This window comes from Agelaius phoeniceus, chromosome 36 (genome assembly GCF_051311805.1).
Source record: "Agelaius phoeniceus isolate bAgePho1 chromosome 36, bAgePho1.hap1, whole genome shotgun sequence".
NCBI classification, from domain to species: domain Eukaryota; kingdom Metazoa; phylum Chordata; class Aves; order Passeriformes; family Icteridae; genus Agelaius; species Agelaius phoeniceus.
The window spans coordinates 440934-454139 of NC_135300.1; the positions used below are offsets into that span (position 1 = coordinate 440934).

The 13206-nt window shown below is 54.6% G+C and overlaps 1 protein-coding gene across 1 annotated transcript; it reads left to right on the plus strand.

Moving 5' to 3' along the window:
* Positions 1-7834: 7834 nt before the first annotated feature.
* Positions 7835-13065, plus strand: DLL3 (delta like canonical Notch ligand 3). Its single transcript, XM_077192868.1, has 4 exons — positions 7835-8216; positions 11257-11728; positions 12338-12419; positions 13004-13065. Exons 1-4 carry the CDS (start codon positions 7835-7837, stop codon positions 13007-13009), a joined length of 942 nt encoding a protein of 313 aa, XP_077048983.1. The 3' UTR covers positions 13010-13065.
* The last annotated feature ends 141 nt before the right edge of the window (positions 13066-13206 follow it).

Here is a 13206-nt window from a genome sequence, read left to right on the forward strand (position 1 = left end):
TTTTTGGGTCCCAATCTCCCTTTTTTGGGTTTGAATCTCCCTTTTTTGGGTCTGAATCTCCTTTTTTGGGTCCCAATCTCCTTTTTTGGGTCCCAATCTCCTTTTTTGGGTCCAAATCTCCCTTTTTGGGTCCCAATCTCCTTTTTTAGGTCCCAATCTCCTTTTTTGGGTCCCAATCTCCTTTTTTGGGTTTGAATCTCCCTTTTTTGGGTGTGAATTCCTTTTTTGGGTCCCAATCTCCCTTTTTTGGGTGTGAATCTCCTTTTTTGGGTCCCAATCTCCCTTTTTTGGGTCCCAATCTCCTTTTTTGGGTCCCAATCTCCCTTTTTTGGGTCTGAATCTCCCTTTTTTGGGTCCCAATCTCCCTTTTTTGGGTCCCAATCTCCTTTTTTGGGTCCCAATCTCCTTTTTTGGGTCCCAATCTCCTTTTTTGGGTCCCAATCTCCCTTTTTCAGGTCCCAATCTCCTTTTTTAGGTCCCAATCTCCTTTTTTGGGTTTGAATCTCCCTTTTTTGGGTCCCAATCTCCCTTTTTTGGGTCCCAATCTCCTTTTTTGGGTCCCAATCTCCCTTTTTTGGGTTTGAATCTCCTTTTTTGGGTCCCAATCTCCCTTTTTGGGTTTGAATCTCCCCTTTTTTGGTCCAATCTCCCTTTTTTGGGTTTGAATCTCCTTTTTTAGGTCCCAATCTCCTTTTTTAGGTCCCAATCTCCCTTTTTTGGGTCCCAATCTCCCTTTTTTGGGTCCCAATCTCCCTTTTTTGGGTCTGAATCTCCCTTTTTTAGGTCCCAATCTCCTTTTTTGGGTCCCAATCTCCTTTTTGGGTCTGAATCTCCCTTTTTTAGGTCCCAATCTCCTTTTTTGGGTCCAAATCTCCTTTTTGGGTCCCAATCTCCCTTTTTGGGTCCCAATCTCCTTTTTTGGGTCCAAATCTCCCTTTTTTGGGTCCCAATCTCCTTTTTTGGGTCCCAATCTCCCTTTTTGGGTTTGAATCTCCCTTTTTTGGGTCTCAATCTCCCTTTTTTGGGTTTGAATCTCCCTTTTTTGGGTCCAAATCTCCTTTTTTGGGTCCCAATCTCCCTTTTTGGGTCCCAATCTCCCTTTTTGGGTCCAAATCTCCCTTTTTTAGGTCCCAATCTCCCTTTTTTGGGTCCCAATCTCCTTTTTGGGTCCAATCTCCCTTTTTTAGGTCTCAATCTCCTTTTTGGGTCCCAATCTCCCTTTTTTGGGTCCCAATCTCCTTTTTTTGGGTCCCAATCTCCCTTTTTTAGGTCTCAATCTCCTTTTTTGGGTCCCAATCTCCCTTTTTTGGGTCCCAATCTCCCTTTTTTAGGTCCAATCTCCTTTTTTAGGTCCCAATCTCCCTTTTTGGGTCCCAATCTCCCTTTTTTGTGTTCAATCTCCTTTTTTGGGTCCCAATCTCCTTTTTGGGTCCCAATCTCCTTTTTTGGGTCCCAATCTCCTTTTTTAGGTCCCAATCTCCTTTTTTGGGTCCCAATCTCCTTTTTTGGGTCCCAATCTCCCTTTTTTGGGTCTGAATCTCCATTTTTGGGTCCCAATCTCCCTTTTTGGGTCCCAATCTCCTTTTTTGGGTCCCAATCTCCTTTTTTAGGTCCCAATCTCCTTTTTTAGGTCCGAATCTCCTTTTTTGGAGTTGGGGGCGTGGCTCTGCCGCGGTGGGCGGGGCGGTGGGCGGGGCCTTGCCCCATTCAAATGGGTCTGGGGGCGGCGCGCGGCTCAGACCCGGCCGAGCCCCGGCCCCGCGGGACCCCCATGGCGCCCCTCCCCCTCCTGCCCTTCCTCCTCCTCCTCCTCCTCCTCGGCCCCGCCCCGGTGAGGGGGGGGGGAATTGGGGGGGGGGGGCCGGGGGGGATTTTGGGGGCGATTTTGGGGTTTCTGGGGGGATTTTGGGGTTTCTGGGGGGATTTGGGGATCTTGGGGCAATTTTGGGGTCCTGGGGGCAATTTTAGGGTTTCTGGGGGGATTTTGGGGGTCTTGGGGGGATTTTGGGGGTCCGGGGGGGATTTTGGGGGTCCTGGGGCAATTTTGGGGTTTCTGGGGTGATTTTGGGGATCTTGGGCAATTTTGGGGTTTCTGGGGGTAATTTTGGGGGTCCTGGGTGGGGATTTTGGGGGTCTTGGGGTGATTTTGGGGGTCTTGGGAGGGAGATTTTGGGGTTTCTGGGGGATTTTGGGGATCTGGGGGCAATTTTGGGGTTTCTTGGGGCAATTTTGGGGGTCCTGGGGGGATTTTGGGGGTCCCGGGTGGGGATTTTGGGGTCTTGGGGGGATTTTGGGGTTTCTGAGGGGATTTTGGGGATCTTGGGGCAATTTTGGGGGTCCTGGGGCAATTTTGGGGTTTCTGGGGGATTTTGGGGGCAATTTTGGGGGTCTTGGGGGGATTTTGGGGGCAATTTTGGGGGTCCGGGGGGGATTTTGGGGGTCTGGGGCAATTTTGGGGGTCCTGGGGGGATTTTGGGGATCTGGGGGCAATTTTGGGGTTTCTTGGGGTAATTTTGGGGTCATGGGGGGATTTTGGGGTCATGGGGCAATTTTGGGGTTTCTGGAGGTGATTTTGGGGGTCTTGGGAGGGAGATTTTGGGGTTTCTGGGGGGATTTTGGGGTTTCTGGGGGCAATTTTTGGGTCCTGGGGGTAATTTTGGGGGTCTTGAGGGATTTTGGGGGTCTTGGGGGGGAGATTTTGGCATCCTGGGGGCGATTTTGGGGTAATTTGGGGGCGTCGGGGTAATTTTGGGGCACTTTGGGCTAATTTTGGACTCTCGGGGTAATTTGGACTCTTGGGGGTGATTTTGGGGTCTCGGGGTGGATTTTGGGGTCTCGGGGGGTGATTTTGGGGGCCCTCGGGTGGATTTTTGGGTCTCTTTGGGGTAAATTTGGGGCTCTTTGTGGTAATTTGGGGGGTTTTGGGGGTCCTGGGTGTAATTTTGGTGTAATTTGGGGGGTTTTGGGGTAATTTCGGGGCTCTTTGGGGTGATTTTGGGGTAATTTCGGGGGTGATTTTGGGTTAATTTTGGGGTGATTTTGGTGTAATTTTGGGTTAATTTCGGGGGGTGATTTTGGGGTATTTTTGGGTTGATTTTGGGTTAATTTCGGGGGTGATTTTGGGTTAATTTCGGGGGTGATTTTGGGTTAATTTCGGGGGTGATTTTGGGGTAATTTCGGGGGTGATTTTTGTGTAATTTTGGGTTAATTTCGGGTGTGATTTTGGGGTAATTTCAGGTTAATTTCGGGTTAATTTTGGGGTAATTTCGGGGTGATTTTGGTGTAATTTTGGTAATTTCGGGGGTGATTTTGGGTTAATTTCGGGTGTGATTTTGGGTTAATTTCGGTGTAATTTCGGGTTGATTTCGGGTTAATTTTGGGGTAATTTCGGGGGTGATTTTTGGCTAATTTCGGGGTGATTTTGGGGTAATTTTAGGATAATTTCGGGTTAATTTTGGGGTAATTTCGGGGTAATTTCGGGGGTGATTTTGGGGTGATTTTTGCCTAATTTCGGATTAATTTCGGGGGTGATTTTGGGGTAATTTTAGGATAATTTTGGTGTAATTTCGGCTTGATTTTGGGTTGATTTCGGGGGTGATTTTGGGTTAATTTCGGGTTAATTTCGGGGGTTATTTTGGTGTAATTTCGGGTTAATTTCGGGGGTGATTTCGGGGTAATTTCGGGGTGATTTTGGGGGTGATTTTGGTGTAATTTCGGCGGTAATTTCGGGGGTGATTTTGGGTAATTTCGGGTTAATTTTGGGTTGATTCGGGGGTGATTTTGGGGGTAATTTTAGGATAATTTTGGTGTAATTTCGGGGTGATTTTTGGCTAATTTCGGGTTTTTTCGGGTTTAATTTCGGGGTTTCCAGGGCCGCCCCTCGGGGGTCCTGGAGCTGCGCTGTGCTCTCGGCGCGGGGGGGGTCCCGGTGTAATTTTGGGTTAATTTGGGTTAATTTGGGGTTAATTTGGGTTAATTTTGGGGGTTTCAGGGCCGCCCCTTGGGGGTGCTGGAGCTGCGCGTGCTCTCGGCGCGCGGGGGTCCCGGGTGTAATTTTGGGGTGATTTTGGGTTAATTTGGGTTAATTTCGGTTAATTTTGGGGTGATTTTTGGGTAATTTCGGGGTAATTTCGGGTTGATTTTGGGTTAATTTTGGGCTGATTTTGGGGGTTTCCAGGGCCGCCCCTTGGGGGTCCTGGAGCTGCGCGTGCTCTCGGCGCGGGGGGGGTCCCGGGTGTAATTTTGGGTTGATTTTGGGTTAATTTGGGTAATTTTGTGTTAATTTCGGGGTTTCCAGGGCCGCCCCTCGGGGGTCCTGGAGCTGCGCGTGCTCTCGGCGCGGGGGGGTCCCGGGTGTAATTTTGGGTTAATTTTGGGTTAATTTGTGTTAATTTCGGGGTTTCCAGGGCCGCCCCTTGGGGGTCCTGGAGCTGCGCGTGCTCTCGGCGCGGGGGGGTCCCGGGGGTCCCTGCGGGGCCCCGCCCCCCCCCCTCGTGCCGCTCCAGTTCCGGCTGTGCCTGCGCCCCCCCGGGGGGCGGGGCTGCGGCCTGGGGGTCGCGCAGAGCCCCCCCGGGCCCCCCCCCGCGCCCGGAGCCCCCCGGATGCTGCGGCTGCCGCTGGCCTTCCCCTGGCCGGTGAGACCCCGCCCCTAATTGGGAAACCCCGCCCCAAATGGGGGAGACCCCGCCCCGAAATGGGGGAGACCCCGCCCCAAAATGGGGAAACCCCGCCCCGAAATGGAGGAGACCCCGCCCCAAAATGGGGGAGACCCCGCCCCAAATTGGGGAGAGCCCGCCCCAACATGGGGGAGACCCCGCCCCAAATGGGGAAACCCCGCCCCAAAATGGGGGAGACCCCGCCCCGAAATGGGGAAACCCCGCCCCAAAATGGGGAAACCCCGCCCCGAATGGGGGAGAGCCCGCCCCGAAATGGGAGACCCCTCCCCAAAATGGGAGACCCCTCCCCAAAAATTCTAGAGCCCCCCTCTAATGGGAGACCCCTCCCAAAATTCCAGACCCCTCCCCAAATGGGAGACCCCGCCCAAAATCCCGGACCCCTCCCCAAAATTCCAGACCCCTCCGCAAATAGGAGACCCCTCCCCAAAATACCGGGTCCATCCCTAAATGCGAGACCCTCCCTCAAACCCGAGACCCTCCCCAAAATCCGAGACCCCCCCTCAAACCTGAGGCCCCCCCCCAAAATCCGAGACCCCTCCCCAAATTCTCGCCCCCCCCCCAGGCAGCGTCTCGCTCGTGGTCGAGTCCTGGCGGCTGGAGGAGAGCGGAGCCCCCGGTGAGGGGGGCTTGGAGGGGATTTGGGGTCTCGAAGGGAAATTTGGGGTCCTGGAGGCGAAATTTGGGGTTTGGGGTGGAAATTTCGGGGTCTTGGGGAAGGGGAAATTTGGGGTCTTGGAGGCGAAATTTGGGGTCTTAGTGGGAAATTTGGGGTCTTGGGGGAAAGTTTGGGGTTTTGGGGTGGAAATTTCGGGGTCTTGGGGGTGGAAATTTCGGGGTCTTGGGGAGGGGTGGAAATTTGGGGGTCTTGGGGAGAGAAATTTGGGTTCGGGAAAGGAAATTTGGGGACAAACCCGGGGGTTTTGGGCAGGGAACAAACGGAGATTTTGGGGGGTTTTGGGGTGAACAAACGGAGATTTTGGGGGGTTTTGGGGTGAATTTGGGCCTGGGGGTCCCGGGGGGTTCTGGGGGGGTCCGGGGGGGTCCGGGCCGCTCTGACCCCGCCCCTTTTCCCCCCATTTTCCCCCCTTTTCCCCCCGTTCCAGGGCCCCCCCTGCGCCTCGTGGCCCGGGCGGTGTCGAGGCCGCGCCTGAGCCCGGGGGGGCCCTGGCGGGGGGGGGCGGGGGGGGGGCTGCGCTTCGGGGCGCGCCTGCGCTGCCCCTCCCCCCACCCCCGCCCCGCCCCCCGGGGCTGCGCCCCCCCCCCGCGGCTGCTGAGGGACCCCGTGAGTGACCCCCCCCCCTCCCCAAAAATGGCCCGAATCCACCCAAAAATGACCCGAAACACCCCAAAAATGGCCCGAAATCCACCCAAAAATGACCCGAAACACCCCCAAAAATGGCCCGAAATCCACCCAAAAATGACCCGAAACCCCCCCAAAAATGACCCGAAAAACCCCCAAAAATGACCCGAACCCCCCCCCCAAATATAACCCGAACCCCCCCAAAAATGGCCCGAAAAACCCCCAAAAATGACCCGAAACCCACCCAAAAATGACCCGAAACACCCCCAAAAATGACCCGAAAACCCCCCCAAAAATGACCGAAATCCCCCCCAAATATAACCCGAAACCCCCCAAAAATCACCCGAAAAACCCCCAAAAAATGACCCCAAAAATCCCCCAAAAATCACCCGAACTCCCCCAAAAAACGATCCGAACCACCCCAAAAAATAACCCGAAATCCCCCAAAAAATGACCCGAAACACCCGCAAAACATGACCCCAAATCCCCCCAAAAATGACCCGAAACCCCCCAAAAAAATGACCCGAAACCCCCCAAAAATGACCGAAACCCCCCCAAAAAAGGACCCCAAACCCCCCAAAAAATAACCCGAAATCCCTCCAAAAAATGACCCGAAACCCCCCCAAAAATGACCCGAACCCCCCCAAAAATGACCCGAGAAACCCCCCCAAAAATGACCCGAAACCGCCCCCAAAAATGACCCGAAAACCCCCAAAAATACCCCGAAACCCCCCAAAAATGACCCCAAATCCCCCCAAAAATAACCCGAAATCCCCCAAAAATGACCCGAAACCCCCCCCAAAAAATAACCCGAAACCCCCCCAAAAAATGACCCGACACCCCCCAAAAATCACCCGAAAAACCCCCAAAAATGACCCGAAAAACCCCCAAATATAACCCGAAACCCCCCCAAAAAAAATAACCCAAAACCCCCCCAGAAAATGACCCCAAACGCCCCCAAAAATGACCCGAACCCCCCCAAAAATGACCCGACCCCCCCCCTTTATCCCCTCAGGGCGGTGTCGGGGGGGTCCCTGCGCCCCCCCCAGCCCCTGCGGCGCCTGCGCGGTGAGTGCGGACCCCCCCCCCCCCCCCCCAAAACCGGGACCCCCCCCCGTTGCCCCCCCCCGGCCCCGGTAACGGCGCTGTCCCCGCAGGGCCCCGGCAGCGGCTGCGAGATCCCGGCGGCACCGGCGGCGGCACCGGCGGCGACCCCCGGAGCTCCGGCCCCGCCCGAGCCCCTCCCGGGGGTCCCGGAGCCCCTCCGGGGGTCCCGGGGGTCCCAGAGCCCCTCCGGGGGTCCCGGAGCCTCTCCTGGGTATCCCGAAAGCCCCGGAGCCCCTCCCCGGTGTCCCGAAAGCCCCGGAGCCCCTCCCGAGGGTCCAGAGCCTCTCCCGGGGGTCTCCGATGCATCCCGGGGGTCCCGGGGGTCCCAGAGCCCCTCCCGGTGGTCCCAGAGCATCTCCCGGGGGTCCCGGGGGTCCCTGGTGCCATCCCGGAGCCCCTCATGGGGGGTCCCAGCCCATGTCCCGAGGGTCCCGGAGCCCCTTGTGGGGGTCCCGGGGGTCCCTGGTGCCCTCCCAGGGGTCCCAGAGCCCCTCCCGGGGGTCCCGGTGGTCCCAGAGCCCCTCCCGGGGTCCCCAATGCCATCCAGGGGGTCCCGAAGCCCCTCCCGAGGGTCCCGAGGGTCCCGGAGCCCCTCCCAGGGGTCCAGAGCCCCTCCCGGTGGTCCCAGCCCATCTCCCGAGGGTCCCGGTGGTCCCGGAGCCCCTCATGGGGGTCCCAGCCCATATCCCGGTGGTCCCGAAGCCCCTCCCAGGGGTCTCAGGGGTCCCAGAGCCCCTCCCGGGGGTCCCCAATGCCCTCCCGGTGGTCCCGGGGGTCCCTGGTGCCATCCCGGAGCCCCTCGTGGGGTCCCAGAGCCCCTCCCGGTGGTCCCGAAGCCCCTCCCGAGGGTCCCGGAGCCCCTCCCGGCGGTCCCAGCCAATCTCCCGGTGGTCCCAGCCCATCCCCCGGTGGTCCCGGGGGTCCCGGGGGTCCCGGGGTCCCGTTCCCGCTGCCGGAGGTGCCGCCCTCCCCCTGCGCCCTCGGGCCGTGCTTCAACGGCGGCGCCTGCGCCCCCGACCCCGGGACCGCCCCCGGGACCCCCCCCGGGTACAGCTGCCGGTGCCCGCCCGGGTTCCGCGGCTCCAACTGCGAGCGCCGGGCGGATCGCTGCGAGCCCAGCTACTGCCTCAATGGTGAGAAATGGGCCAAAATCCTCTAAATTACCCCCAAAACACCCCTAAAACTGCCGGGCGGATCGCTGCGAGCCCAGCTACTGCCTCAATGGTGAGAAATGGGCCAAAAATGGGCTAAAAATACCCAAAATTACCCAAAAACACCCCCTAAAACTGCCGGGCGGATCGCTGCGAGCCCAGCTACTGCTTGAATGGTGAGAAACAGCCCCAAAATGGCCAAAAATACCCTAAAATACCCCAAAAACACCCCCTAAAACCTGCTACTGCCTGAACGGTGAGAACGGCCAAAAATGGCCCAAAAACACCCCAAAACCCCCAAAAATACCCAAAAACACCCCCTAAAACTGCCGGGCGGGTCGCTGCGAGCCAGCTACTGCTTGAACGGTGAGAAATGGGCCAAAATCCTCTAAATTACCCCCAAAAACACCCCCTAAAACTGCCGGGCGGGTCGCTGCGAGCCCAGCTACTGCTTGAACGGTGAGAAATGGCCCAAAACCACCCAAAATTACCCCAAAAAAAACCCCTAAAACTGCTGGCGGGTCGGTGCGAGCCCAGCTACTGCTTGAACGGTGAGAAATGGGCAAAAAATGGGCTAAAAATACCCAAAAACACCCCAAAAACACCCCAAAACCCCCCAAAAACACCCCCTAAACCCTGCTACTGCCTCAACGGTGAGAAACGGCCAAAAATACCCTAAAATACCCCAAAACCCCCCCTAAAACTGCCGGGCGGATCGCTGCGAGCCCAGCTACTGCCTCAATGGTGAGAAACCCCCTAAAAACACCCAAAATGGCCCAAAAATACCCCAAAAACCTCCCCTAAAAATGCCGGGCGGATCGCTGCGAGCCCAGCTACTGCTTGAATGGTGAGAAACGGCCAAAAATGGCCAAAATGAACAAAAACCCCCCAAAACACCCCCTAAACCCCGCTACTGCCTCAACCGTGAGAAACGGCCCCAAAATGGGCCAAAAATACCCTAAAATACCCCAAAAACACCCCCTAAAACTGCCGGGCGGGTCGCTGTGAGCCCAGCTACTGCTTGAATGGTGAGAAATGGCCCAAAATGGGCCAAAACCGGCCCAAAATATCCCCCCAAAAATCCCCACTACTGTTTGGATGGCGAGAGACTTAAAAAGCCGCAAAAAATCCCCCAAAAAATCCCCCCAAAAAAACCCAAAAAACAAAGAAACAAAGAAAAACCACCCAAAAAACCTGCCTGGAAACCCCGAGATTGATCCCCGACCCCTCTTCCTCTCCTCCCTTTCACCTCTTTTTTTTCCCCCATTTTTCCCCCCCATTTTTTTTAAATTTTCCCCCCAATTTTCTCATATATTTCCCCCATTTTCCTCATTTCCCCCCATTTTTTCTTATATTTTCCCATTTTTAAATTTTCCCCCCCATTTTCCTCATTTCCCCCCCCCCATTCTTCCACCATTTTTCTCATTATTTTTTCCCCCATTTCTCTTTATTTCCCCCCCCATTTTCTCATATATTTTCCCCATTTTTTTAATTTTTCCCCCCCATTTTTCTCATTTTTTTCCTCATTTTTTCTCATATTTTTCCCCATTTTTTTAAATTTTTCCCCCCATTTTTCTCATATATTTCCCCCCATTTTTTCTCATATTTTCCCTCCATTTTCCTCATTTCCCCCCCCATTTTTTTCTCATATTTCTTCCCCATTTTTCTCAAATTTCCCTCCCCCATTTTTCTCATTTTCCCTCCCAATTTTTCTCATTTTTTCCCCCCATTTTCCTCATATATTTTTCCCCCCATTTCTCCTTTATTCCCCCCCCATTTTTCTCATTTTTTTCCCCATTTCCCCCCCATTTTCCCCCATTTTCTCATTATTTGCCCCCCATTTTCCTCATTATACCTCCCCATTTTTTAATTTTTCCCCATTTTCCTCATTTTTACCTCTATTTTTCTCATTATTTTTTTCCCATTTTTCTCATATTTTTCCCCCCATTTTCCTCATTTTCCCCCCCATTTTTCCCCCAGTTTTCTCATTTCCCCCCACCCCATTTTTCACCCATTTTTCTCATTTTCACCTCTATTTTTCTCTTCTTTTTCCCCCCATTTTTCTCATTATTTTTCCCCCCATTTTCCTCATTTTCACCTCTATTTTTCTCTTTATTTTTTCCCCTATTTTTCTCATTTTTCTCATATATCTCCCCCCCATTTTACCCCCATTTCCCCCCCCATTTTTCTCATTTTTTCCCCATTTTCCTCATTCCCCCCGCCCCCAATTTTTCTCATATTTTCCCCCCCCATTTTCCTCATTTCCCCCCCCCCCATTTTTCACCATTTTTCTCATTATTTTTTCCCCCATTTCTCCTTTATTTCCCCCCCATTTTTCTCATATATTTTCCCCATTTTTTTAAATTTTTCCCCCCCATTTTCCTCATTTTGCCTCCCAATTTTTCTCTTTTTTTCCCCCATTTTCCTCATTTTCAGCTCTATTTTTCTCACCTTTTTTTTCCCCATTTTTCCCCCCAATTTTTCTCATATTTTCCCCCCATTTTTTCTCATATTTTTCCCCATTTTTTTAATTTCCCCCCCCCAATTTTCTCATATTTTCCCCTCCATTTTCCTCATTTCCCCCCATTTTTTCTCATATTTTTCCCCCATTTTCCTCATTTTCACCTCTATTTTTCTCTTTTTTTCCCCATTTTTCTCATTTTTCTCATATATTTCCCCCCATTTTCCTCATTTCCCCCCCCATTTTTTCTCATATTTTTCCCCATTTTTCTCAATTTTTCCCCCCATTTTCCCTCCCAATTTTTCTCATTTTTCCCCCCATTTCCTTTATTTCCCCCCCATTTTTCTCTTTTTTTTTCTCATTTTTCTCATATATTTTCCCCATTTTTTTTAATTTTTCCCCCTAATTTTTCTCATATATTTTCCCCATTTTTTTTAATTTTTCCCCCATTTTTCTCATATATTTTCCCCATTTTTTAATTTTTCCCCCCATTTTTCTCATATTTTTTCCCAATTTTTCTCATATTTTCCCCCCCATTTCCCCCCCTCCTTTCCCCCTCAGGCGGCCTGTGCCGGGACGCGCAGGGCCTGGCCCCGCTGTGCCGCTGCCCTCCGGGCTTCTCGGGCCGCCGCTGCCAGCACAACGCGGACGACTGCAGCCCGAACCCGTGCGCGCACGGCGGCACCTGCCAGGACGGCGCCAACGCCTTCACCTGCACCTGCACGCTGGGCTTCGCGGGCCCGCGCTGCCGCCGCCGCCACGGCGCCTGCGCGCCCAACCCCTGCGCGCACGGCGGCACGTGCTTCACGCACTTCTCGGGCCCCGTCTGCGCATGCGCGCGCGGCTTCATGGGCGAGCGCTGCCAGGAGCGCGCGCCGGGGGCCGCGGCCCCGCCCCCTCCGCCTGGCCCCGCCCCCGGAGCGGGCGCGGGGCGGCCCCGGGGCGCGGCGCCGCTGGCGCTGTGCGCGCTCCCGCTGCTGCTGCTCGCGCCCGGCGTGGGGCTGGCCGTGGCCAGGAGGCGGCGGGGCAGCGGGTGAGGGGGGTTTGGGGGGGATTTGGGGTGATTTGGAGGGGTTCGGGGTGAGTTTGGGGGGGTTTGGGGCAGTTTGGGGTGATTTTGGGGGGGTTTGGGGCAGTTTGGGGTGACTTTGGGGGGCTTTGGGGAACTTTGGGGTGATTTGGGGAGAGGGTTGGGGGTGATTTTAGGGGGTTTAGGGCAGTTTGGGGGGGTTTGGGGTGGTTTTGGGGGGGTTCGGGTGGTTTTGGGGGGTTTGGGGCAGTTTCGGGGGTTTTAAGGGGTTTGGGGTAATTTGGGGGGTTTCAGGCAGTTTTGGAGGTTTTAAGGGTTTGGGGTGATTTTAGGGGGTTTTGGGGCAGTTTGGGGCGGTTTGCGGTGATTTTGGGGCAGTTTGGGGTTCAGGGTTTTGGGGCAGTTCTGGGGGATTTTAGGGTCTCTCAGTGAGTTCCAAGAGGATTTGGGGGTTCCTGGGGGGTCCCGATGGGTCCCATTTGGGGAATTTTTGGGGGGTCCCAGGTTGGATTTGGGGAATTTTTGGGGGGTCCCAGGTTGGATTTGGGGGATTTTTTGGGGGGTCCCATTTGGGGCTTTCTGGGGGGTCTCACTGTGGGGTTTTGGCCCCAGGACCCCGGCGGACGCGGGGGGGACCCCCGGGCTGAGCCCCCCTGGGCCGGAGCGGCGGCCACAGAGACCCTCGGCCACCAGGGTGAGACCCCGGGACCCCAAAATCCACCCAGGAACCCCAAAATAACCCCCGGGACCCCAAAATAACCCCGGGACCCCCAAATTCCCCCAGAAACCCCAAAATAACCCCCGGGACCCCAAAATCCCCACCCGGGACCCCCAAAATGACCCCCGGGACCCCAAAATAACCCCAGGAACCCCAAAATCCCCACCCGGGACCCCCAAATCCCACCCGGGACCCCAAAATCCACCCAGAACCCCAAAATAACCCCGGGACCCCAAAATCCCCACCCAGGACCCCAAATTCCCCCCAGAAACCCCAAAATAACCCCAGGACCCCAAAATAACCCCCAGAAAACCCCAAAATCCCCACCCAGGACCCCAAAATCCCCTCAGAAACCCCAAAATCCCCCCCAGAAACCCAAAATTGCCCCCAGAAACCCCAAAATAACCCCCAGAAAACCCCAAAATCCCCACCCAGAAACCCCAAAATTCCCCCCTGAACCCCAAAATAACCCCCGGGACCCCAAAATCACGCCCAGGACCCCAAAAATCCCCCAAATCCCCCCCTGGACCCCCCCCTTCACCGCTCTCTTCCCCCCTCAGGTGTGACCTCAGCTGCGCCCCCAAATCCCGGCAATAAAAGGCAAATTTTGGTGGTTTTGGAATTTTTTTGTTTGTGTTTATTTGGGTTTTTTTGGGGTATTTGGGGGTTTGGGTTTTGTTTTTTTTTTCTTTTTATTTTTGGGGTTTTTTTGATTTTTGGTTTTTTTTGGGGTTTTTTTTTGGTTTTTTTTGGTTGGTTTTTT

Bases quoted from the DNA above. Each gene is read 5' to 3' on its own strand.
- DLL3 (XM_077192868.1), top strand. From the start codon at position 7,835: ATGCCCTCCCGGTGGTCCCGGGGGTCCCTGGTGCCATCCCGGAGCCCC. The intron at 8,217-11,256 runs GTGAGAAATGGG...TTTCCCCCTCAG, and splicing joins GCCCAGCTACTGCCTCAATG to GCGGCCTGTGCCGGGACGCG. The intron at 11,729-12,337 runs GTGAGGGGGGTT...TTTTGGCCCCAG, and splicing joins AGGAGGCGGCGGGGCAGCGG to GACCCCGGCGGACGCGGGGG.